We start from the raw sequence: 26,250 nt of genomic DNA, 5'->3' as shown, positions 1-26,250 counted from the left end.
CATTTTGCAAACTGTAGACAGCCTCAGACTTAAATAGGAATTCCCTCCTGTGAGAGGGCATACACACCTCTTTGAAAATGAAGAAGTTGAGCAGAACCATCCCAAAGTTGTAAACAACCAACAGGAAACGTAACTGGAAGGGCTCTCTTGTCTTCATCCATTTGGGGCCCAGCCAGACAGTGAGGAGATAAATAGTGCTTATAGTCAGTGTTGGAAATGGAGACTGCATCAAGGGCCAATCATCAACACGTTTGTCTGAGGAAGGTGAAGCAAACAGAAGGAGTCAACAAGATCTGAACAAAATATGTTTCATTATAATTTTAAGCATTGCATTGGTTAAGTATTATTCTCTCCTGCAATAGATGTATCCGATAGTAGAAACACAATACACTCGTTCTTTCTAGGAAGTTTAAAGAAAATAGTTTTAAAAAAAGCACACCACTCTATCACATTACCTCACACAGACATTCATTATGTGATGCAAGTTCCATTGTCCTGTTCTACAATCCAAAACAGTAAAGCAAACAGAGTCACATAAGCCCAAACCCAACACACTAATCCCCCAGGAAACAATTTTGCTTATGATGAACAGTGACTGCAGTGGCAACATAACAAAATACTCTACAACATGACAAATGAAAGATACACAAATCTGGCAAAATACTGATAAAATTAATAGTTTTTATTAGTTTAAAATTGGGTACTAAAACGCCTGCAATTAATTTTATACAGCTTGTATGATACTAACCAAGTATCTTTGCTATTTGATGTAGGTCAGACTCATGTGTTTCAGACAGAATAAAAACATCACTGGAAAACAACTAAATAGAAGAGATTAAAGGGATGGTTCTAGGTAGTGAAATCTGTGCTGCAAAATGGGAGAGAAAGGTTTTGTTTACAGTCTACTTCAGTCATTCATGGGATCCAGAGACACACATACTCTAGTGCCCAGAATATGCTATATTAAGTTCTGGATCTGTAAACAAACAACAACAAAACAAACAAAAAACCCAACCCAAACCAACCAAACAAAAAGAATCACTCTTGGCCTGATGAACCAGTGACATCTAGGATTAGAAGGTGGCACTGCTACAGTGACACATCCTTACATAGGTGCTTCTTTCCCCTACCATATGAAGGCTGAACTCTAGTTATAGCAAGAGATAAAAGGCAACTATTACATAACTATCGATACTTCAGGTACTGCACAGCGCTATGATACTAACTGGATTATTTTCCAGATGCTTAGACCAGTTGGAGTTCAAATGGAAATCACACAACAGTGCTCCTTGGGAAGCTCAGACATCTAAACCACCTGCCTTTAGTCATTTGTGGGCAAACTCACAAACAGCAATGCAGTTGCCCACAGACTTACCTAGAGTGCAAGTTTATTTCAGAAAACTGTTTTTCTTCTTGGTAACCCGAAGACAGTGTGAAAAAAAAAAACCCTATACCATAAATTCATTCCTGATCCCAGGCAAACCAACAGGTAAGTTAGAAAACTCTACTTATCTAAAAAATGAAGAGCCCTGATGCAATGAGTGAAATATAGAACAATAATGCCATTACTTCTCCTCTACTTCTTTCTTGTTTCCTTGGTTGCCCTTAAGATCATAAATTAGAACCTCACTTTAGAAGATTTCATGAGACCCTCTATTCTAACAAACACCACATGTTGTGATCTACAGAGAGACAATGTGCATGGCCCTGACTCTTCTTGCTTCCAGCTGATTTAACAATACTTGATCTGCACATTGCAAGTAAGATGCTAGGAAGCCTAAAAAGAAATGCAAAAGAAGCCAGCCTAGCTGCTTCCATTATGACTGTTCATACCAGAAGTGAGAAGTCATCCTAATGCATGGAAACCTCCAGCAAGGCTGATGCTGCCAGAATGACAGGAGTCAGCCTTGTGACCACAGCCACCAACAGAAGCCAAGGGCAAGACAGGGCAAGGAGAACAGGGAAGAGTGGCAAAAAAGTCAGAGAGATTGACTGGAGAAACACAGACAGTGAAAAAGAACTCAAGAAAGTGGGAGCAGACAGTTGCCTCTTACTTTTCAGCAAGTTCCTAGAACAGACACTTCTATTACAATATAATGTACTCTCTGTCAAACATGAGAACAATTGCTTTATACTGTGAGTACAATGTCTTGGAATGTAAAGAAACAGCCCCATTTGCCAGACCTCAAGGAATTCTATTTATTGAAGCTGAAATCACACTGCTGCATTGCTATTATGACACTGCTGTCTCCCTTACACGTCAGTTCCTGCTTCTTTTTATAACAGCAATTGCTCTACCAATCTGAATTTTAAAATAAAAGATAATACCATTTAAAAGACAAGAGAAATTGAGAACCACAACATCCACCCGATATGAAGTAATGAGCGAAGACATATCTGCACCAAGCGAGAAGAAAGGTGCCACTTAATTGAGACAATGTGTGACGTGCTTTAATCAAATCTGCATCTCACTTCAGACACTTAAGTGTGCAAAGAGTGAAAAGCAGGTAAGGCAAAAGACCTGGCTGCTTTTCCAGCCTTCTTGGGCTAAGCAATATAAAGAGGTAAAGACATATTAGAGAATGTCCTCTGTTTTCTAACCCAGCCTTCCACAGTATCCTGAATGCTAAAATGACAATACAAAAAAACGTGAAGAAGGAAGATTTGACTTTTACCCAGGAGGTGAATGTTACCACCCACTGCTGAAAACAGGAACCATGACCTATTCCAGATTTCTTTTTGTAGCAGGAGACAAAGACCTCTGAAGAGAAGAACAAGGATTCACTAGAGGGTGAAAAGAAAGCATCAGAACTGTAAACAACTGTTTCACCTACTTTCCACAAATACTACAAAGTGAAGAACTGGAGAAAATCAATAGATAAATTTAATTAACTCTGACAACAACATAACAGCACCTGGGCAGCTGTCACTAAACTTCCATACCTGTATCATGATTTCAGCCTGTTACTTTGCCTTCTGCACAGGGAGCCACCACATCTCAGAGACAAGTCCTAAAGTATTTGTACTAAAAACATAGCTTACTGATACAGACCATACAATACATTGCCCAAGGAATCTATCTGATTGGGATTTTGAGGGCCTGACCTCTGCTAGGACAGTTAATTACACTTTGAACACAAAATGCCTGTATGAAAGTAAATACAGTAGGCGATTCAGTTCTGGAGTACATCCTGGCCAAAACAGAAGCATATCAATAGTCAGAAAGTCTATTCTAGTCCCTCCTGTGCTAAGAACAACACCTTGCATTTATTTTCAGGGCATCTTGGAGAGTCTGAGCATGATAATTTTTTACTAATCTTGTGGCATGAGAAAGTATGCTACTATTAATCTGAGAACTTGCTAGATTTAGAAACTGCTTCATCACAAGACCTTGTCTAGATAATGCACAGTAACTTGTTCAGTTTTAAATCAGCTCCATACACCATTCTTGTTGCACAGGTATTACATTACAAAACCAATTTCATTTCAGTTTACCAGGTAAGCCTGCTTGTCCATCTTCTACACAGAAAATGGACAGTTACATGCAGACCCTGGTTCCAAGCTTCTTTTCACATACCCTCTTTCAAACCAAGATAAACTCACTCTCAAGTCATCTGCTTAAGTGACAAACCTCCCAAACTATTCCAACACCCTCCCACTTCCCACCCTCTTTTAGTTAAAACAGCACAATTTTGTGTCCTACTTGCTACCTAGTGCTGATGACCACAAATTATTTCAGCAAATTACAGAGAAATGTGATTGCTTAATGGGACATATGAGTGCATTAAATCCTGAAATACTTCACAAGCAATAGGTACATCATTGCCTGAAAGATGAAATAAGCTTGAAATAAAAAGGTTAGCTCCCTGAATTAAAAAATCCCTCCAACTGCTTTGAAGCAAAATGACCGATGCCTTTACCTGATTGGAATTGACAGAGACTGACTGAATCTTTCAGGGGATTAATGTGTTTGCCTTTCAAATCCTAAGACCCAGATTCTAATTCGATCACAAATAAAATGCCTATTGTGATGGCACAGCCTGTAGTACCGTGCTTTTTTTTGTCAGGTGAGAGACGTTTTAGAACAAACATTTGAAGTTGCACTCAATCATAAAGGTGAATCCAGAATAGAATAAGGCATCTCCTAACACGTTCCTAATAGAAAATTACTGTTATGTAAGGAAATAATGTGAAATATTTATACAAACAAGGTTTTCCTGTCATTTTGTGTACATACGTTTTAAAGTTTCACATTTCAAGGAGAAGAGAAGAAACAGAAGAACGTATACTTTTTTTTAATAGATAAAAATAACTGAAATTGCCTTCAAGAACCTACCCTTGCAGGATTTAATTCCTTATATGGGGCAATTAACAGGAAATACACATATAAAACCCTCTGTTTTCTTCCTCCAAAGCAAGACCAAGAGCAGGACCAGTGAAAAGGACTGAATACCCTACCTCGTAATGTCCAAAGAGGACATAATTAACCTATATTGAAATATGGAAAGCAAACGAAGATGCATTTCAATAAATAAGGCTGCACTGATGGCGATCTAGAGATAAAAATCACAAGAAGCTTCTGTGAAACATACTGTGTTTTAATATGCCCATGCTTCTGTTAAATGTGGTTCAGCATTTCCTTTCCAATAGAAAGTATTTTAGACAGTTAGATTTCCTGCATGCTACTGAGCCTATAATCTACATTTTTTCTTTCCTGAAGAAGTACAAACTTTAAGCAAATGCATAACGCAGTTGCTCTTGCATTCATTAGAAGAAATCCTGAAACAATACAATGGTGACTATCTCTGTTTTTAATGCTAGTTTTAGAGGGAAGTATTTCATAACTAAAATACATAAATTCTGAAATTCCCTGCATTCGTATTAGATTCAAAGTCAATACTAAGTAAAACTTTATTTTTAGTTTAACAATATACGTGTTCCTCAGCTATAAGGTTGCTACTCACTAATTTATCTGGAGAGCCTTTCGAAGTTATTAATAGCTATTGATACTATTCTCAGCGCAAAGACACTTACAGTGCCAATCCAGCACATCCATCTGTCCAATTACATTTCTAAAGACACTGCAGAAATGATGGTGACTGTTTAAAAGTGGTTCTTACAGTGAAAGCTCTCTGAAGATCATGCTGTTTATTTTAACAAGTCCTCTCAAAGCCCAATCTCAAGCAAGATTTCTTTAAACAAGTGAAATACTAATTTCACAATATAAGGAAGGCAAACCAGTATTATCTAACTGGAGTATTGTTCTATGAACTACACTGTTTTAATTACCTAAGAACTTCACGTTAGTTCCACTAGCACTATAATTGAAGGATATTACAAAATGAAAACACATATCATATAAAGCAAACATTTGAGAAACATGACTTCATGAACCTTAAAATGTTTACTAAGCTTTCACATTAAATTCCTTTGCAGTATTTTAGTGGCCCCTCTTCCCTTTTTCTTTCTGGTTATGGATTAATATTCTACACAACATAGTTCTCTTTCTGCATTTGTATGAAAAATACCATCTCGGTCCTTTAAATCCTTACAAGTGAATACAAGGCTCTCTCTGCCTATATGACCACTGCAGACTGGCTCAGTTGAAAGAGAACTCGAATAAACATCTACATGTTTGGACCCTAGGCTTTTAAACTAAATGGAGTAATGCATCAGAATCACTTAAATGTACATTTACTGTTACCAGTTTGTAGAGATTCCAAGAAAAAAAGCTCAGTCTTTGACTAACTAAAACCTCAAAATGTACAAATAGAACAACAGCTGAAGCTATAAACTTAGCCTATAGAACAGTACATGACTCACTGCATGTGCTGCACAACTTGAGATTGAAGACTGTTGAAGTACATTGCAGAGTCAAAATTGAGAGGCCATAGAACTTTGGATGAACACCTACAGGAGCTGAAATTTTCTATTCACTTATTTATTACAATTTTAATGGAGCAGTTTTCTTGGTCCAAAAAGAATGATTCTTTCAAAGGTCTTTACTGCTTGAATTAACTTGTCTGCTCTGATATTGATTATTTATTGTGCATATTGCATTCTAATCCTCAATCACCCCAGCTTATCAAGTTTCTTTATGAGAAATCCTATGATAGAGGATTGAAGCTAGTGCACAAACTAAAATAACATGCCTGTAGCCTCATTCCTGTTTCAATCAAAAGAGCCTATGTCCTCCTAGGAGGGATTATGCAGAGAGCTGCTGCAGGAAAGCAAGAGGACTGGGACACCAGGAGCGTCCTGTTTATGCTTCTTTCTCGCCTTTATCTCACCTATCATACTTGGCAATGCCTGCAGTTGTCTGGCACTGTGGGTATTTCTAAGGAGTCTGACCGGGTCAAAGATACCTGTACCTAACTCAGGAACATTGCAATCTAGTATAATCTACAAAACAAAGGCCATAAATCTCCCCCTAACTCACATTTTAGCTAAGAGATCTTCCTTAGAAGAATTTCCCATTTTACTATAGGATATGTCTTTTCAGAGGCTCAGAACCCAGTAGAACACATAACTGCTTGCTGTAAAATGTTAACTGACCCACTGCATAAGTTTGGTCGCTAAATCCAAATGAATTAATTAAATTTTAACCAATTTGTGATACTTCTGTCTGCTAGACTGAATATGCAGCTTTTTTAGCAATTTTTTTTTCCTCCTCATTTGAGTAGTTACAAGCAGCTATCGGGTCGCTCACCAGCTGCTTTTTTTAGATTTAAAGAAACACCTTATTTCATTGATCTGAAGACATATTTTCCAATCCTCTAATAATATTCATGGCTCTTCTCTGGATACTCTACAAACATTTAAATCAGCCTTGCACCTCTTAGGCATGGAAAATTAACTATACCAATCAAGTCACTATACCAATCAAGTCCCTGCCATATTCCCTCACAGAAGAATTCTGTATTATCACAATAACATCACAGCATCAGCAGCAGTTATGATTGGGAAAAAAAACCAAAGAGGTGAGTATATTATTGGTTAGGATTGGCAAAAAACCCAAAGAGGTAAGTATGTCACTGCTAAAGCTAAGGGTGACATACACATGCTATATGGATAAAGATTCCCAAAACCTGGCACAACAAAGCACAACAGCTGGCCTGATTTAGGTAATTTATTTAAATACAGAACAGTACAGAGAAAACATATTTACTTTGATCTTCAAGAACTAATGGAAGTATCTGAGTTAAGTGTTTTGTCTATGCTCAAGCTTTAACTAGCTAAGAACAAACTAATCTGTTTGGGCTGAGAACAAGAGACATTAAAATTCTCTGGCAAGCTATGAAACACCAAGCTAAAATGCAATAATAAAAATATTCAGCCTCAAACACAATCAATAATGAAAGCATATACTCTGAAAAACAAAAGCCACAGATTTTAAAAGTTTGTAGACAAAGCTGTACAAATCCTGTTGTACTCAGAAAAGAGATATGCCTTCTTCAAACCCCAAAGGACTACAGAACAAACTAAGAGATACTGCCTATAACCAGCTGTGGCATTGCTTTAAATTCTGGGGCTTTGAAATTGACTGTTGAGTCTTTTTTAAACCTATATAGAGCAACATAAAATCAAAATACCATAGAGCTAAAAAGAGCATCTGCTGCAGCTAATGAACACCTGTGTAGTATGCATGTGTTTCATAAACTCCCATTAAAGTAACAGGAACGCCTAATCCTAATTTGTTGTTAAAATTCAGACGTATTTTAAATAGTATTCTGGTTATTCCAACTAGCACTCTAGTCTTCTTGGGCCTCTCATCACTCAGTCACTAATACCATACTGCATTTGTGCCTGTACACAGTAATTACAGAATACGCTTACTTCAAGCTAAGCATAATAACAGAATTATTACGAAGTTCAGGAGCCATATCAACTCACCATCAAGTCTCAGGATTTTCAAGTTTAAGAGATTGCCTTGTTCCAATTATTTTTTATTTACCTCCTCTGTTGATTATGATTCTTTGTGAGAACAGTGCAAACACTCTGCTTCAAGGAATAATACAAATATAATCCTCATTGAAGCTGACACAAGATTCGCAAGATGGTAAGCCCTTGAGGCATGCAGCATTCTTCTGTTTGCCAAATCTTATTTTTCCAAACATCACAAAAGCAAGATGCATTCCCTGAGCAGTGACACCTGCATGCCTTTCCTTAAATATTACAAGTTAAACAGATGAAGAAAACAAGTTAAAAAACAAACAAACACACACAAACAACACACACAAACACTAAACCAAAAACAAACAAAAAAATCCCACATAAAACCAACCAACACCAAACTGACCCATGGGATGCAATTTTATGAACTATTTGCAGAACTCTATGATCCAGCCCATGACCCTGTATTTCTAAAGAAATAAAAGTGCTGTATAAAACACAGTTCAACAAGCTTTCCTTCTACATTGTCTTCTTTATTGAAACTTTTATTCAAACTTCTCTGGTCTTAGCCAAAACTGTATTTCTGAGAGCTCAAACTGGATGTCATTACTTCATGCAAAAGTGGCGGGTTTTGGTACTACAAAAATAAGTTGTAGGGGTATCAGTAAGCAATAATACAAACATAGGATTTATGCACACTCAATGTTGCAATAACAGATTAGACTATTGGTCCATCTAGTATGATTCATGAGTTTATAATGTCAAAGAATAAATCTTTCGAGACAGATTTTTTTTCTTAAATTCCCTCAGTTACAAGCTAACATCCTTGAAAAACGTGAAGGATTATTAATAACAGTTTAATAATAACTCTGCAAGGCCTTATCCACTGTACAGAGACATGTTACACACTCAGCATACACAGGACAGTAAGTTCAGCACTGATATATGTCTGACTAATGTGCTAACACAGCAGAAGGGTACTGATGCTTAACTACACAGCAAATATAAACAACTTATATCACCGATCTCATAACTACTGGGGCTACAGATGAACATTTAGAGACTCCTAGATGCAGTGTGTGAACGTGTATGAAAATCAGCAACAGCAAATCTACCTAAAAATAATACCAGAAAGCTATTAGAGAACATTTGTGAGAAGCTGCAAATCTGATAAACTACCCCCTTTTTCTTGTTTGTTTGCATCAGCACAAAGATGCTGCTCATCAGTTTGGTTCTACAGAAGGATGAATGAAGTGGGAATTCTGTTTTGAGTAAAAACTACAAAAGGATTTATTGAAATATATTAGCTCTTCAAAGTGCACGGGCAGAAGTAAAACTTACAGTTGTAAGGTACAGCAGGTCTTCTGTTAGTGTAACACAAGTACATCATTAATTGAATGAGTGTCTTTCACTGACTAAGTACACAGCAGCAAAATCATGAGTTTGGCAGCTAAACAATGTCATACCATAATGACTGCTACAACTAAAAGTCTTTTCACCTCTACAGTCACGTTAGCATTCATGGTAACACATGGCCTCCAAATCTAAGCTTCTCCAATAGCTTCTGCAATACAGTTTCTCACTCTAGATCAAAAATTGATGGACTACTGAAACTGAGATCAGACAGAGTAGAAGAAAATCTGACCTAAACATGAAAGCATTTTGGGTTACTCCATGTGTAAGTATTTCTATTGGGCACATCTGTTCCTGGTAAAACACTAAATATTAAATGTGAACCCTGAAAATGTGGTTATGAAGTCTCCTTTTTACGGTCCAGATATTCAATTTAGCACATGTATATACTTTTTTTTTTCCTATTGAGTAGTTAAACCATTTAAATACAAGGTGTTACAATGATTCTTTAGGAATAGAAGGACATAAAATCTTATCTAGCGAGAGATGATTTACTGGCTCAACAGAAAAAGTAAAAGCTGTGTTATAAATTCCCTTCTTCCAAGAACACACTGTGAACATTTAGAAAGCCATAAAGCAACCTCTTATATTTGCTATAACTGGGAGAGGGAAACAAGGAAATGATATCTATAAGCAGATAAAAAAGAAAAAAAAAAATAAGAAAAACACCATGGTCAAGCATGCAAACTGAAGCATAACATATACACAGCAGGAAGAAGACACTTTTGAGGTACTACAGAAAGAGATGAGAGGAATGGGAAAATGACAGAAACAAACCAAACAGTCAAGAGTCCATGATTATGCTGAAACAGAAGAGTACATGTGGGGGGTGGATGGATGGAGTGAAACTAGGGAAGAATCTCATGATACAAGCAGACACAACGCCATAGAGAAAGAGAACACTCTGGGGTGGGAGTTAGAGATCAAACCACTGAAATTATTCAAGTACATAAAGAAAGGAGTTGAGTTGCAGGCACATACATGAGTTAACCTGACACAACCAAGACCAGTTAATGCCCATGGGCATGTCATTAACTTGTAGCAAATGTGAGCCAAATTGAGGTAGCTTATTCCCCCTCACCTTCCATGAGAGGACAGTAAACTAGCTCATGTTTATCTTGGGATCCAAGCATACACAATGGAAGTTAAGACAAAGCATGCTGCACTCAATTCATCTCCAGGTTTGCCTTGGGGCTACGTATTGCTTTACTTACAGTCTCGGATGCAGTCCTGAAAATCCCCACAGAGCTGACATCTAAGTCCCAGCAGGCCTGAATTTCAGAGCTGCTTTTAGTGATGTCCTTAAAATTCCACAAGACTGTGAAGTCCATAAGCTCAGAAGCACCTGAGTCTTGACAAAATTCAGTGCGGTTGTACTTGCCACCTAAACAAGATCCAGAAACTATGTATCCCCCAGCTACATCTTCCTAGAGGAGATGTCAGTCAGATAGTCCCACACACAACAGTTCCTTATGAAATGCAATAGCTGCTTCAACTTTATTTTCAAATACAGCCTGAGAAAGCAAAGCCCTGTCATATAACAGCTGGCAAGTCAGAGAAGTCATACCTCGTGGATCAGATCTGCTCTTGAAAGCACTCTGTCCCAACTGTGCTCCAGGCACACTCCACTGATACCAACACTCTTTAAAAGCCAAAGCTATACTTTTTTTTTTTTTTTTAATAGCCAATTCTTCTTAGTTAAATGAACTTTCATTTAGCTACCATTTTTCAGGCCATTCAGGTTTAGCCCCATTTGCCTTACCTCACAGACCTCTTTACACACCACAGCCTTTCCCTGCCTAGTGTTGCATCCTAGCAAATTCTTCTTCCCAAAGTTCTCTCCATGTCTGCATGGAGCCTTTCCATTCATCCACCTTTCACCTAAGTGCTCCCTTAATCCTTTCCATATGAATCAAGTAACTCCAAAAACCTGTCTGGACTGGCAGAGGAAAAAGTGGAGTCTTGCCTCATCCACTCCTGATGGCTCCTGATCTACAAGACCTTAAAAGGAACTACAACCTGTGTTTCCTACACCTTCCTCTACCAATTGTCCTTCTGCAGCCTTTGACAATCTTTCCTGGTTGCACAGGATAGTATAGCATAGCTGCCTCAAATAGAACCTCTTCTGGTCTTCCATAGCTATAACCATAGCCCTGCTACATGCCTCTTCACCCTGAGCACAGCATAAATAATGACTACCATGATCATCTTCTAGTCAAGTTTCTCCAACTAGAGACAGCTAGCTACAAAGAACAGTTCAACCACTACACTCAATCAATTTATATAGCCACTGCAGTCCCCAGGATGAATGCATCTGCTTCATGACACAGATATTTCAACTGCTCAAGAATTCTTCACCTCTCAATACAGTATGTAGCTCCAGAACCACATGCCAATTTGCACCTCATTAATGACAATCCAGCCTTAGCTGGGATGAACAATCCGCAGAAAACTCCACAACAGTCATTTACGGTATGCTACAATTTTAAAGATCATTTCGCCTTCTGCAGTAGGTAATAAGGTAATGCAATCAGCTTGGTTAAATTCTGTATAAAGCAGTTTCCCAGCCTTTTTCCATGGAATCTGCTTTAAGAGCATTTGTAACATTTCCTCTAGAGATTTCAAGACATGCTGCCTACACAGCCTTAAAAGGAATTTTCAGAAGTCACTTTCTTGCCATTTTGTCCAAACACTTCCTTTTTGCTTCTGGAATATGTTCATATCACATTTGTGCTGGTGCTCTTTGAAGGCATTTTCTGTTTTACCTTTCTGCTGGAGCTGAGAGTTGCAGGTGAACACCTACAACTCCTTCTCCTTTGCTTTAGGAAAGAGAAGTCTTCCACTCACTACTCAGCTCCTCATCCACAGCGCCAACTTTTTTTCAGACTTTTCCCTCAGGCTTGAGTTCCTGAAGCTTAGTGATCCAAAATCTCTAAGCACATGTTGCCACCTCAGTAATGTACTTTTCTGAGTGATTTTTCCATTTCCAAGGGTGCTTGGTATCTGTTTTGTTCTGAATATCTGTCTTTTGAATTCCACAAATAAACATGGGGGAATTTCCCTCAAACATCCGGCAAATTGTCTTCAATATCAACAGCTGTTTTTTCTTCACTAATAAAGTCCCTCCCTCCACTGACAGGCAGTTAAATGTGATGCTTAATGAAATGGATCTAGTAAACTGGGATGCTCCTATTGCTCAGTTTGTTTGACAGTAAACTCTCATAATCTAGCCTTTAACATTCCCTACTTCCATAATGAACTTCTCCAAGTGTTGCTTCTGCCACAGGTTTTAATTCATGTTTCTGCCACAAGATAGCTAAACCAAACTACACCAGCTTCTCCAGTTTCTGGTGTGTTTCTTCCTGTCTAATCCTTGTGTTTCACACAGTCATGATCACAGATGAAAAAAAAACCTGCTCCCTTGAGAAGAAAATTGTATCTACAAGACAAGTATCATGCCAGATCACTGAGTCTGGTGCTCAGCCAGACCTCCAAAAGCTTAGGAACACATTCTGCTTTGTTTCTCTGAAACGGGCTTCATGAACCTTCGCCTTGCCCTTCATTCTCTCTTCATTGTCACTCTCTCAAGAACTTTCATTGGGATTCTTCTTACCTCCAGCTTTGGCACAAATACAACAAGGTACTACTTGCACTCAGACAATCCCACTGCTCTGCTGACCACTCCAATAAACCTCCCTCAAACAAACATTCATGATTCTTTGGCCACAGTTGGTTTCTACATGGGGACAGAAAGGAGGGAAGAAGATGAAACACATTTTCTTGCAGTTCTGTTCCCTTGACTGAAAAAGAAACTGAACGTGAACTTCCAGAACATTTTTAACTTAGTTCCAGGATCTTCTTGGCAAAAGTTTATGGCAATTTGAGTTCCCATGAAAGCTGCTTCAACTGATCACTTTTAAGGCAAGCAGCTGTTCCCATCCTCATTGCCTTACACTTCTGACCCAACTGATAAAAGCTACAACTGATATTGCTCCTGAACTAGATGCTACTCAGAAGACTACCTTACCACTAAAGTGAAAGTTTGCATCTTTCTCCTCTCTCCTCCTGATGGAAAAAGTCTGTAATCTTATTAACTGTAACAGCTGTAAATAGTTGCTGTTCCAAAGCAGTTCCACGTGGCCTGGGATGGCCCTGCCTCCTTTTAACTTTGAGCTCCAAGAACAGTCATTCTCACCCAAAGTCAATAAATCCTTCTATTCTTTCACTCAATACATCCAAATGAAATAGTTCCTCTAAAATAAATCTTTTTGATACAGGGTTTCACAAATCTCCTTTTAGAGACACAGTCTCCTACATCCCACCCCCCCAACTGCCCAACTTCACCTGTGTTTTGAGATTTCCACATTCTTATTTCCTGGATTGTGTCCAGAGTTATTAATCTTAATAGTTCTCCTGGACTCAGCCTGGAACCTCCCTTTAAGTCACTTGCTCAGTCATCTAATCATATCCTTAATCCTTCTTGGCAGATCTAACCCCAGCCAGCTACCCCAGCAGAGAGAAAGAAGGAAGCTCTCTATCCTAAATATTACATGTTACGGGACCCATTCCTACATCATCTTTCCTGATAGGAACTGTTCTCCCAACTACCTTTTTTCTTTCTCCTGATGACTGCTAAGACCAAGTTTTCGTCCTTTCTAACTCTTCTTGACGTTCATGGCTTTCTAAACTACCTCCCTTCAGTCTTTTTACATGAATATATGATTACAATGGATTTTAGATTTTCATGAGGTCTAAAAAGATAGCCAAGGAAGGAGAGGGGAAAAAAAAAAAAGTAGCATTTCAACAAAATTACATGCAAAATCACATTAGGCGAAGGCTGAAAGTTTATTTGATAATATATATGGGGGAAAAAGGTCACAAAATACTGTTATTATTCCCAAATACAAGATTAAAAAACAAAAACCCACACAACAAACAAACACAAATCAGCTTTAGTTAGCAGGCTTAATGCTATAAAAATTGTGACATCGTTGAAAAAAAAGCCCAGTTAGGCTCACTATATACTCAGCCTTTTGGGGTTCTTTTTTGTCTCAGAAAAGGCCAGATACTTTTTAAGCAGCACAGAGCAGGAGAGGACAAAGCCCAAATCTTTACAGCACAAAAATAAAGCAGCACAAGACTCAGTGGGATGTTCTGGCACAGCTCTACACAAGTCCCATCACAGGAGTCTGGAGTACCATTATAAAAACACACCTACTGGCAGGACAGTCCTGCTGAATACTAAGAACAGAGCTCATGACACGCTTGGGTGTCAAATAAAAAAAATGGCAGCAAGAATGGGAGAGAATAAGTAAATTCGATTTCATATGAATGAGAACTCTTTGTGTAGGAGTAGTAGTGGGAACAAAATTTCTTCACATTTTATTGTGTAATTTTGCTGTGTAGTAGTGTTTCTGTATGATTTATTGTGCAACGCTATTGCATGGCATCATTTGTTGAGCAACGCTGCTGCGTGGTATAGTTTTTCATTTAATGATATTGAACGTTAGGCAATGGTCTTGCATACCATAATTTGTGTTTTCTGTTGAGCAACATCACTGCCATAGTTCTTGACTCAAAGGTGAATTACATAAATTCACGTAACAGTGCTGAATACATGATTTTAACATATTCACTCAAGAGATGGCAAATGGAGACAATTATTTTTTTCTTAGAAAAAAACACATGCAGAAAAGCAGCAAACTGAGCAGGTATTTAACTGGAACTTAAGGCATTAAGACATGACTTCTTTAAATCGCAAGGCAGCATTGCCTCATAAATGACAATTTCTTATCCAGAGCTACCCTGTAACTACATTGTGTGACACTACATTTCGCATGGACACCTGACTCTAAAAACTACAGGAGGACCTTGTTTTACATACTACTGGGTATAAACAACATCAGTAACATGCTTTTGACGTGACTTAGGCTTTATCCAAAACTATCCTTGCTGGAACCCACTGAAATCCAGACCCTGAACAAGAAACTCTCCATGTCTTATGCAAAATTCATCTGATTACTTCATTATAGTGGAATCCTGAGGTAACAGCAACACTACTGAGCTTAGAGCAAAAATTTAAAATGTTGCCTTAGTAAAAGACTTAAGCATACTTTAGCTGGCATCACAATGTCATCTTACTACTGCTTCACATGCTCCAAAGGAACAGGAGGAAGAAACAAAAGTTTGCTCTATATGCAGTACTACTGTACGTTACTTAGCTTTACGTTCCTTACATAAACTTGCCTTCTCATCCCTCTTTTTTTTTTCCTCTGATCATTTTTGCTTACAACAAACATGGTCTACATACAGACTTAAATCACATGTTTGAAGCTTAGGAAATATATGAAAACTTGAAGTATTTTTCCAAACAAATCAAGCAACCCATAAGGATATCAACTTTGTACCCACATCTATTTTTATATCCATCTGCAAATGCTACTGACTGCCTAGAACAGCATCTCTTTCATGCAGTACCTGGCAGTCTATGAACAATTGTATGTTGCAAGAGGCCGAGAAAGAGCGCTAACACTGGTAGATTACAATGCAGTGCTGCTGCAAGCATTTTTATTTGATCTTGTATTCTGGCAGGTTTTAAATACAGAAGAAAAAAAATATGCACACAGGCTTAATTTTTAAAATATGGCAAAAAAACAGAAGATAGACTGGGAAGGCAAACTGTGAGGGAAAAAAAAAAAAGTGAGCTCCCTCCATCTATAACATAAGATTAATTTATTATCTGACAGATGGCAGAAGGGAGGGGGGCGGAAAAGAAAAGACTGCTGATGCAGTGAGCTTCCTGTCTGTAATGAAGGCCCCACATTCCCACTTATTTTACTGTCACAAAATACATCCATAGCTGCATTCACTCCAGAGTCTTGCTCTGTGTATTTCTAGGTCTAAATCAAAATAACCTTGACCTCATCACTGCGCGGGCAACTTAAATATGAAGAAAACATCCAGAGAAGCGATTCTTCTGTCAACTGCCCAAGGCTACTCGCAATAGCGACTATGAAAGCTGGGACTCTACCCCACTCGTTTCGTTTGACCAAAAGAGAGAGACCCATTCATGCTGACCAAGACTTCCAAGGCTACTGGTCATTGCAGCAAGTTACCATCCCATTTGCCATCCCAGCAGTGAAAGTTGCTTTTTCACATTTCTCCATATTCCAAGATATTTTCTTCTTCCTTCAGCATCTTCCACACTGCAGCCATGGGGTGTCAGTGCAAAAACGGAGCATATTGAAAACGGAAAACAGAAGAACCGACCCGTACATGCTTAATATAAAAGGAAAAGCTTCTGCACTGATGGTAACAACCATTTCCTCATTTCGCTTGCTGAACTCCACGCGATGCTGCCACAGGGCTCCCACCTGCCGCAGAAGCCAAAGCACGAATGACCGGAGGGCTTCGCTTACCTCCGACATCCGATTCCCGGCAGGCCGGCCGGCCCCGGGCACGCTGCGGTGAGGGAGCCAGAGGAAGGTCGGCTCCGGAGAGCAGGTTTTGCTACATCCAGCCCGCAGGCGCCCGGGGAACACCCTCACCTTTGCCGCGAAGCGATGCCCCGCACGCCGCGGGCCGTTACTCGGGATTAAGGCAGATAAATAAACACAGCGCCCAAGCACACCCAGCGGGACGAGCAGCGGGTGCGGAGGGGCCGGACCCCCCGCCGCGCTCCCAGGTCCGCCCGCCGCCTCGGCCCCCGCGCCGCGTCTCCCGGGAGACGGAGCCATTTTGAACCGCTGCGCCTCGGTGACCGCGGGCGGGGGGCGCCGGGCACGGCGATGGCGGTGCCGGGGTGGCCGCTCTGTGGCGCGTTACCTCGGATGCTCCAGGTCCAGCGGTAGAACTCGAGGGTGTCGTTCACCACGCTGGACACCAGGCCCACGGCGCGGGGGGGCTCGGCGGCGGCACCCATGGTGAGCAGCAGCAGCAGCGGCGGCAGAGCCGGCGAACCTGTCTCGGCGCGTGCGTCCGTGCCTCTGCGCCGGGGCGGCTGCTGCTGCTGCTGCCCCTTCTACAGCCGGGGATGTGATTTAAATCTCTATCTCTCGGTATCTTCCCTCCAGACTCCGCCTCGCTCCCGTCACCGGCTCCCGCGCCCCGCGGGCAGGGCGGAGGGCGCGGAGGCGGGGAAGGCGGGGGGGGGGGTTGGGAAGCGGGATGTGCAGCGCGGCGGCCGCGGCTCCGCAGCACCGTCCCCCGCGCGCCGTGCGGTGCGGTGCGCTCACGCCACGTGACGGCCGGCTCGCTGCCCGCCGGCGGCTGCCCGCGGGGCGGCCGGCCCGGCTGCGCAGGCGCAGTGAGGGCGGCGCGGCGGGAGCAGGTGCGGGGCGGCGCTGCCGAGGGGACACCTGTCCTCCCTCAGCGGGCGTCGCGGGTGGAAAAGCAGTGCTTATTATCTCAATTTGCCTTTTGTTTTCAAATAGGAATGTTTTTACCCGGAGAGGGAATAAACATTTCAGCCAACTTTTATTTCCTATATTTTCTCCTTGAAGCAGTTTGGATTTTTCTTCTTCTCCCCCTCGGGGTGTTCGCGTGGGTGTGTCGGCATTTCAGCGGGCTGCCCCGAGGAGCCTCTGCCAAAACCAGCAGCCGATAAAAACAGCAGCCGCAACAGGGTCTCGCTGTCCCTCAGCCCCACTGGCAGCGCCTGGTGGCATTTCCCTGACCAGCAACTTGTCCAGGCTCCTCCAAGTGCCACCGTGGTGCCTTTCGCGCGCTCTCCTCTCCATCTGCTGGACCACAGCCTTTATGGTCACATCAGGGCGCAGAGAGAGTTCTCCACCCAGACCATTGCTGGGGGCTGCAGAAGAAGGGCCTCCATGGCAATGGCTCGCGTGGCTGTGGGCGCAGTCCTGGTTCATCCATTCTGCACCCTGTGTTTCCACCCCAGGAAACCCTCTGCCTGGTGTGGGTGCACCAGCTGCTCCTCACACCCTTTGCCTCTTATCTCCTCTTGCCAGCTTGTCTCTTGCTGTCCCTCTCCCATGATCTGCATAGTGTGGATGGCTGCATGACACCCTTGGCATCAGTTTCCCCATTGAGGGACAGGAGGGGAGCTGCTCCACCCGCGTTGCAAGCTTTTCTCCTGGCAGACAGCAGATCAGATGGTATCTGCCTTTTCCTCCCGCAGTGCACCAGCACCTGTGTCACTCGCTGTCGCTTGGTGAGCACAGCTTGCACTCCTCCTTCTGGGTGAGTCATCCTCTGCTCAGCTCCTGGACCATCCCAGCTGCTGCCATCCCAGCCCTATGGATGGGAGAGGCACACTGGCCATGGCTAGTTATGCCCCTGTGAGCAGAGCCGCTGTGCCCGGAGCTTGTAAACCAGCAGGTGTTTGGGAGTAGGGATCACCTGCACTGGGAAAAGGAAGAGGAGCTATGTCAACCCCTGGAGGCCCAGATGGATGGGGGAAGTCCAACAACCTAATGCTGCCTGAAAGTTGGAGCCAAAGCAAGGTTACTGCATGCTCATGTATGGACAGCTGCTACTTCTCTCATGTGAGACAGATCACTGAAAACTCTGCATGAATTGCACTGACCTGAATTACATTTTATTTTGATGGCACTGATCATGCCAGGAGGTCCGGTGAGAGCTCTGAAATAGATCTGTCACTGGGTAGGGCACCATGAATGCCAGCCTGCTTCCCAAATAGCAGGCAGACAGCATAGTGTTGGCTGTGGTTCCTGTGTTTCCTTCACGTGAAACCACTGCAGCGGATTGTTGGGCAGTTAGAAACCCCATGTGTGGTTGGCATTGTCTAAAGCATGGCTTCAGGACATTTTTAACATTATCCTTTAAATCAAAAGGAAAACAGAAGAATGAGTCATAATCCTCCAATTGGTATATGGCCATTTGCCTTGGCCATAGGTTTGAAAGAGAATGGGCCACTGAATGAATCAACACAACAGAGGATTGCACTTCCCTGCCACATTTGATGTCAGGCAAGATGTGAACTAAGCAGAGTGCCACCAACACAAAAAGTAAAGATCTGCAGTCTATCAAAGAACAAAAAGGAACAAGATATATTAGCAATAATGATACATATCCATAATAATTATTATTTATATTACAGCCTACATATGCTTACTTCTTTATTAAAATGGGAGTTTATTTATTCTATGGAGGTTTTTTTGCACAATTGACACCAGTAATTATCGTTTATAAAATATTTATATAATCTAGTTTACTGTTTCATCTATTTCAGATTAGATACCTTTTCTTGATTGCAATTAGTCCCTTTGTATTGAAAATATGATTGTACATAGATAATTTTACAGAGTGATTAAGCCTTGAAAAGAGCCACAACAGAGCTGCAGAGCTTGGAGAACAGGGAGAAGAACAACAATCTAACCAGAGTAACTTCTTTTGTGCTTTGACATTGGCTTTGAAAATGTGATGGAGGTTACAACAACCTATTCTCATTAGTTTAACTTTCAGCCTGTAAGCATGTGGACATGCTTTTAAAAGTAAGTCTATGTCTGAGGGCTTCCAAACACATTCCAGCTAGTTTCCTAAGTTTTTGCACCCAGCAGGATGTGCTGGTTCTAAGAAAGCCAAGACCTGTGTCTTTACTTAAAGAGAGCAGGAGGAAGGCATCCAAAGGTATAGCATCAAAGCAGCCTCTGAGGAAATCTGCAGCATGGTAATCAGAAAAAGATGATGTTTTTCTATTAATTAGCCAGTGTTGTCATCATCTTCTTGGTAATCCACATGTTCCTAAAGCTTGGACATCTCAGATGGGCAGGTCTGTGGCAGCTGACCCCAGAAGAACTCAGGGATTCCCAGCTGTGCTCCAGCTGTTTGTCCAGTGCTCCAGGGTGCTTGTGCTGGCAGCAGGCGAGCCTGTGCTTCAGGAAAGGTACAGAAGGTAACAGGAGGTTGTGGGACAGCCTGCTCCACAGAAGGTCTCCTCCCAATTCCCATTCAATATATAAACTATATTCCAGACCTTTTAGTAAACAAAACCAACCAAACAAAACAAAAAACCCAAACAAAACAAAACGAGATACCTCATTTCATAACTATTTCAAGCCATTTTCTGCTTCTTCATGACACAAATAAATAGCGATAGAAATGTTGCAAAGTCCAGATGATCAGTGCATTTAGTAATGCATGTGAAAGAGCATTTACTCATGAATTCAATGACTGAGCAGATGCTTCTGCACTAATCAGAAGTATTCCCATTCAGGTTTTGCTTCAAGTTAGCAATGAGATTGTTGTAAGGAAAAAGTGAAATACAGGTATGTTGGATAATATTTATGAAGTGTAGGAAGAAGAAAGCAGTCAGAGCTTTGTGTGTTGCTGCCAGTGATCTCTCAAGGCAGCTCACTGAGAGACAAAACAGCAGTGAAAGAACTTTGCCATGCTACAAAGAGAATCACAACAACCAGGAACTTTCCTGGTGGGAAACCATGAAAGTGCTCGAATCAATGCATTTGACAGAAGATTCAGATGTTACACCATGCGGTAAGGGACAAATCTATTCACTTACTAGTAAAGAAGGCACGCAAAGTATTATACGCATTAAGCATGTATTTTTATTACTTTAACTATTGAACTATCATATTTTTTCATTTGATTCCATTAATGTTTTAAGAGGGAAAATTATTAAATAAATCAGCATATCAATTTGCAGTACATGGGATTTTCTTGCACAGTCTGTCAAATTTATATGCTTCTTGCACAAAAGCTTTCTAGCCAATATGCCCTATAAAGACTGCTAGCTGTGCAAAATAAAGCTTGTCTGATCTTTGAATCAACAAGTACAGGATTAAGTGTATTCATATGCAATGGTACAACTGCTATCTGCCTCAATACAGATGCTGGTTTAAGGCAGCTTTATACTATACATGCTTAAAATAAGCTGTTTTCAAACAACCATAATTTTTTTTAACCTGACAATGTATCTTTCAGCACTAATTAATTTTTTTTGTTTATTATGTAATATGTTGTTAACTCCATAATTTGAGGTGGGGTAAGTCAGGCACACAGGGATTACACAGCTTTTGCACAGGGAGTCTTCCATAGGATCTGAAACAGATCCAGCTCTTTTTTCTTCTAAACCATCTGCTAGATGCCATCTGTCATTTCATACATCCAACTGTATCAAAACAGGCTTTTTCCAAACCTAATATATTGGAATGATGCATCAGAAAGCATCCAGAGATGTTAAAACTCAGTGCAGGCTTTGGCCAAAACTTACCTCTGATGTAAGTTTCCACCAGGTAACACTTCACTTGCATCTGCCAGCACCAGCACGGAATTTGATTTCCAACTTCACGTTTTGAATTTCAGCCATTTTTCCGGTGGCTCTATCTGAAATATCAGAATTAAAATACATTTAATATCTTGGTTTAAATGCTCAAGGACCAGATCAAATAGAGAGAATTCCTAGTGAAGTAAATACACCGTTTTTTCCACAGGATTTTATGTACATATTGACATTTCTTCTCCATCTTTTTTCCCAAAAATTTAGTCACAAGAAGAAGAGCAGGGAAGTGGTGGACAGCTTTATCCCAAGCTATATCAGGTTTTATTCCCAAATAAATATAACTATGGTTTGACTCCAGGTCATCCTGTTTACAGGCTTGAAGCTGTAGAACTAACCCCATTTACTGTAAATCTGGACAGTGACTGGAAGTGTTGGCCTGCAGTGCTGGGCTGTATCCAACTTAAACCACTGCTGTTCTGTACTGGTCCAGATGAGGAACCATTAGTCCAGTGCTTCCCCACCCTATTCCAAGACATTAATTTAAAAATGATTCCTCTGTGGGAGATTTAACCCTAACCAAGAAGCTAATGTGTGTACGCAGTATATGAGATGTCCTATATACCCAGCAGGTATATGTTCATAGCTTTACCTGTGTTTCAGCATACTTTTAAAAATCAGTGTTTCATGGACATAAGGATGATAAAAATGTGTATGCATTCTGTCTTGTTCTGCTTTACTGATACTTTTCTTATATGGTTTCATATACTTTTACAAAGCTAAGATTTTTATCTGCAGTGATATCTGTCACAGCATCTATCATTTGTGAGGTGTGGCGAGCACGCTTTTGCAATGAGGGCTTCAGATGTGTACATCCTGGAGTATGGCTCTGCCAAGCTCTCAGCTGATGTTTTGAGGGCACTATGTTGAAACGACAGCAACATGTATAGTCAGATCTGCAGCATGTCGCTAACTACCAAATCCAGCCTTTTCCATAGGTGTGTGTCACTGGTGCTGCACCCACTCCACTGGGTGTGTCGGCCTCCTGAAGGCGTGAAGCTCTTTGTAGGGATGATTTTGCACCTTTGCTTCTGCTCTAGTAATGGCGTGAAATGTAGGGCACAGTCCCCTGCAGAGGCCGCTTGCAGCAGCAGAGCTAGGTGGAGGGCTGCTGATTACGAAAGCTGTGTGCTAATTACGCTGTCCCCAGCTGTGACTTCGTGAGTGTGGGCGGTGACGACAGTGCTGGGCATATCCTTTATCTGTGTGATGTGAGAAGAACAAAATTGTGGTAAAGGACGTACATAAAGGCTTTGTCAGCCCCTGGGCCTCTGAACTGGTGTGACCTGGCACACACTCCTTTCACTCTGCCAGGGGGATATTCTGTAGATCCATGTGCTCTTGAGGGACAGCCAGTCCTCATTAAAGGCTCGTGTTGTCCTATCCCCAGGAGATCATGTGGAAGTATTTGCCACAGGATTATACATTTTATAAACAGCAGGTTCACCATATAACACCATACTGAGATAAGCAGGTATTTTCAGCTTCATTTTATGTATGGTGAAATCAAGCCTAGAGAAAACCAATGACAGCTCCAGCTCTTTGGGATAGAGTAGAGAAAAAATGTTGGGATCTCCCTTGTGTTAGCTAAGTCTTGTCCACTCACTAGTATGAATGCATGGTTCAGAAGTTTTCCCAACACCATATTCAGGCATGATCAATTAGGGCATGAGCCCCAGGACCTCACTTTGAAAGAACCAGAAGAGACACTGGGCAAGTTGTAGGCAAGACAGATGCATATAAGGCAGACCATTTCCAACGCTGTATAGTGAGATTCCAAATTTCTCACAGAATGCATAAGAATTTTCTTGTACATCTTCATGCAATGGCTGCTCTAAAGTTTTCTAGTTGGCAGGGCTCTCAACAGAAATTTTTGTAGTAGCTGTGTGCGTGTATAACACAATGGTGTTTTAAGAGAACAACAGGAGCAGAAAAAGATAATAAAAAATAAGAATATTCAGTTGTTGAAATCAGAAGAACAGCCATTACCTTGTAACTTACCTCAAAACTGCCTTCTACAAGGTCCAAATTGCCCAAATTGCCACACATCCATCTCTCCAGCCTGGGGATAGGCAGGGAAAACCCCCAGGGAGGGCTGCACCCCGCTTCCTGCTGGGATTTGCACTGCCTGTTGCAGGGTGTTGCAGCGCTGGGCTTGCTGTCGGCCTGTGAGCCATCCATTCTTAGTGCAAGAGGCAATTAAGACTCAGAAGTTTTTACCAGGATTACAACGCTCTGGTGGGAATGAAGTCAACTGTCCCCAAGGTAAGAGTCACTCTACATGGCAGCTAAATGGACTCCCAGAAGGAAAGGTGACAACCTAAACTGTTGTGCTTTTTAAAAGGCAGCTGTTGCATATGAGTAGGTGCACAAATTATACACATTTTATCTGCTGAGCACATTTTATCAACCCTGCATCTAGCCACAAATGTTTGTTTTGTCTCAGGTCTTGTCTCAAAATTTTAGGTCTTATCTATGTAATGGAGCAGGATGCTTAAAACCAAAACCTGGGAAGCCTGACTAGAAGAGGATCTGTCTATTAGAGGCAATATTAAAGTGTGGTCAAGTGGCAAAGACCAACCAGATACTGTAATATGTGCCCAAAAATCATAGTAACAAAAGTGCTCATGGACACAGAACAATAGCTCTGTATCTGAAATACCTCAAAAATTCACAGCTGGGACCAATATTGTTTTCCATCTCCATTCATGGCTCTGATAGTGGAACAGCGTGTGCCCTCCGCAGGTTCATAGATGATATCCTACTGGGAGGATCAGTCATTGTGCTGTGTGATACAGCTGCCATTGGAGGTACCTTGACAAGCTGGAGAAATAGGCTGACAAACCTTTTACGAAATTCAACAAGGGAAAAGGCAGTCCTGCATCTGGGATGGAATAACACCGTGCAACAGTACATGGTGGGGACTGAGCCAGAAAGCAGCTGGGGGTCCTTCTGGACAACAAACTGAACATGAGTCAGCAGTTTGCCTTGGCAGCAAAGGTGGTCAAACACATACGGAGCTGCAGTAGTAAGAGTATAGCCAGCAGGACAAGGGAGATGATGCTTCTCTCTGTCATTTGTGCAACAGCATCTGCAAAGATGTGTGCAGTTTTGGGCTCCTCATTACAATAAAGATTTGGACACACTGAGCCCATTGGAGGACCCCCAAGATGGTCAGAGGCTGGAGCATGTGATGTAGAGGGAAAGACTGAGGGAGCTGGGCTTGCTCAGCCCAGAGAAGAGATGGCTTCAGGAAGAACTTGTTGCTGTCTACAGCTACTCCCTGGGCCGGTGCAGAGAAGACAAAGCCAGATGCTCCTGAGAGGTGCACAGAGGAAGGATCAGAGGCAATGGGCAGGGGTTGCAGACAAGGAAAAGATATTCAGAACCCAACCAAAGGGCTTCAGCAATCTGCTCTGTCTTCAGAGTTGTCCAAGGTTTGAGCTTAGGACCGGACTAAATGATGTCGGGGATTGAGACCCCAGCATGGGTTCTGGCCTGCGGCAATGGAGGAAGAAATGCAGCCGACTCAATGTGAGTGATAAGCATACTTCAATTTATTGATACAGAGCACAGACTTTTATAGCAATTCTATTAATTATGCCTACTCGTCAGACGCTGATTTGATAGCATACGTCTACTCGTCAGATACTGATTTGATAGCATACATAATGAGCCCATCCCCTCTTTGCGGTTTCTCTGGTATGTGACTCCCTCGTTATCTCGGAGCTGCTTCCTGAACTTGTTTACTGAAGCTCTCTTCTGCCCGAGAGTGACCAAGGTCTCTCTCGGTCAGTACTTTTCACTTACCCTTGCTCAGCTCATGCTAACTGAGGCCTACTCATGCTAACTAGAAGAGATCCTCTTCGTAGAGAGGGTCTCTGGGCCCATGCCCTTTCTCTTTTAGCCATTCTCCAACAAATGATCTCGAGATCCCTTTCGACCTAAATTCTGTGATTTGCCTTCAACTCCAGAAGTTAATCTCCCCTCCCTCAACTCCAGATGTTAATTTTCATCACTTTTAGTAAACAACAGTGGTCCAATCTGAGCAGACTGAAGGTAGTATTTCTCACATCATCCCTTGCATAGACTTGTACAACTTTCTATATATTGTTAATACTTTTAAGCTTGTTCTTAAGAACATAGCCTAATGAACTGCTAGGTAATGCAGGATGATAATACTATGAAGTAAATATAAGTACATCCTTGCCTGCATGTAGCAGTTTCATGTTATTCTTTTTGTCTGTGTCTCATTGTTTTGACTTCAAATTTCTGAGTTGCCAAACTGCACCTGGCAGCAGCTGAAATGGTCACAATCACAGTGCTGTTCATGCTGGACAGGAATTTGGCAGCTGGACTAGATAATTGTTGTAGGTCCCTTCCAACTGAAACATTCTATTCTATTCTATTCTATTCTATTCTATTCTATTCTATTCTATTCTATTCTATTCTATTCTATTCTATTCTATTCATTCTATTCTATTCTATTCTATTCTATTCTATTCTATTCTATTCTATTCTATTCTATTCTATTCTATTCTATTCTATTCTATTCTATTCTATTCTATTCTATTCTATTCTATTCTATTCTATTCCATTCCATTCCATTCCATTCCATTCCATTCCATTCCATTCCATTCCATTCCATTCTTCTTCTAGTCTAGTCT

The 26,250-nt window shown here is 41.3% G+C and overlaps 1 protein-coding gene across 3 annotated transcripts in view; it reads right to left on the bottom strand.

The window, feature by feature from the left end:
• Positions 1–17,532, bottom strand: part of ELOVL4 (ELOVL fatty acid elongase 4) — a 154,593-nt gene extending 137,061 nt beyond the window's left edge. For 2 of the 3 annotated variants that reach the window (XR_014183575.1, XM_082048090.1), the window contains exons 1-2: positions 17,131–17,532; positions 68–255 (exon numbers count right to left, since the gene is read on the bottom strand). Coding sequence is in view for 2 of the 3 variants with exons in the window: in XM_082048090.1 (XP_081904216.1) it covers positions 68–255; positions 17,131–17,227 (285 nt within the window). In the remaining variant the exon portion in view is untranslated. Of the gene's footprint in view, positions 1–67; positions 256–16,724; positions 16,853–17,130 lie in introns of those variants that run through there. The other variant, XM_082048091.1, reaches the window with a different exon arrangement.
• Between the last annotated feature and the right edge of the window lie 8,718 nt (positions 17,533–26,250).

Source organism: Streptopelia decaocto (genome assembly GCF_964273445.1).
Source record: "Streptopelia decaocto genome assembly, chromosome: 3".
NCBI lineage: Eukaryota > Metazoa > Chordata > Aves > Columbiformes > Columbidae > Streptopelia > Streptopelia decaocto.
Note: the sequence above shows the minus strand (reverse complement) of the source record. Positions and strands in the feature narration are given on the sequence as shown.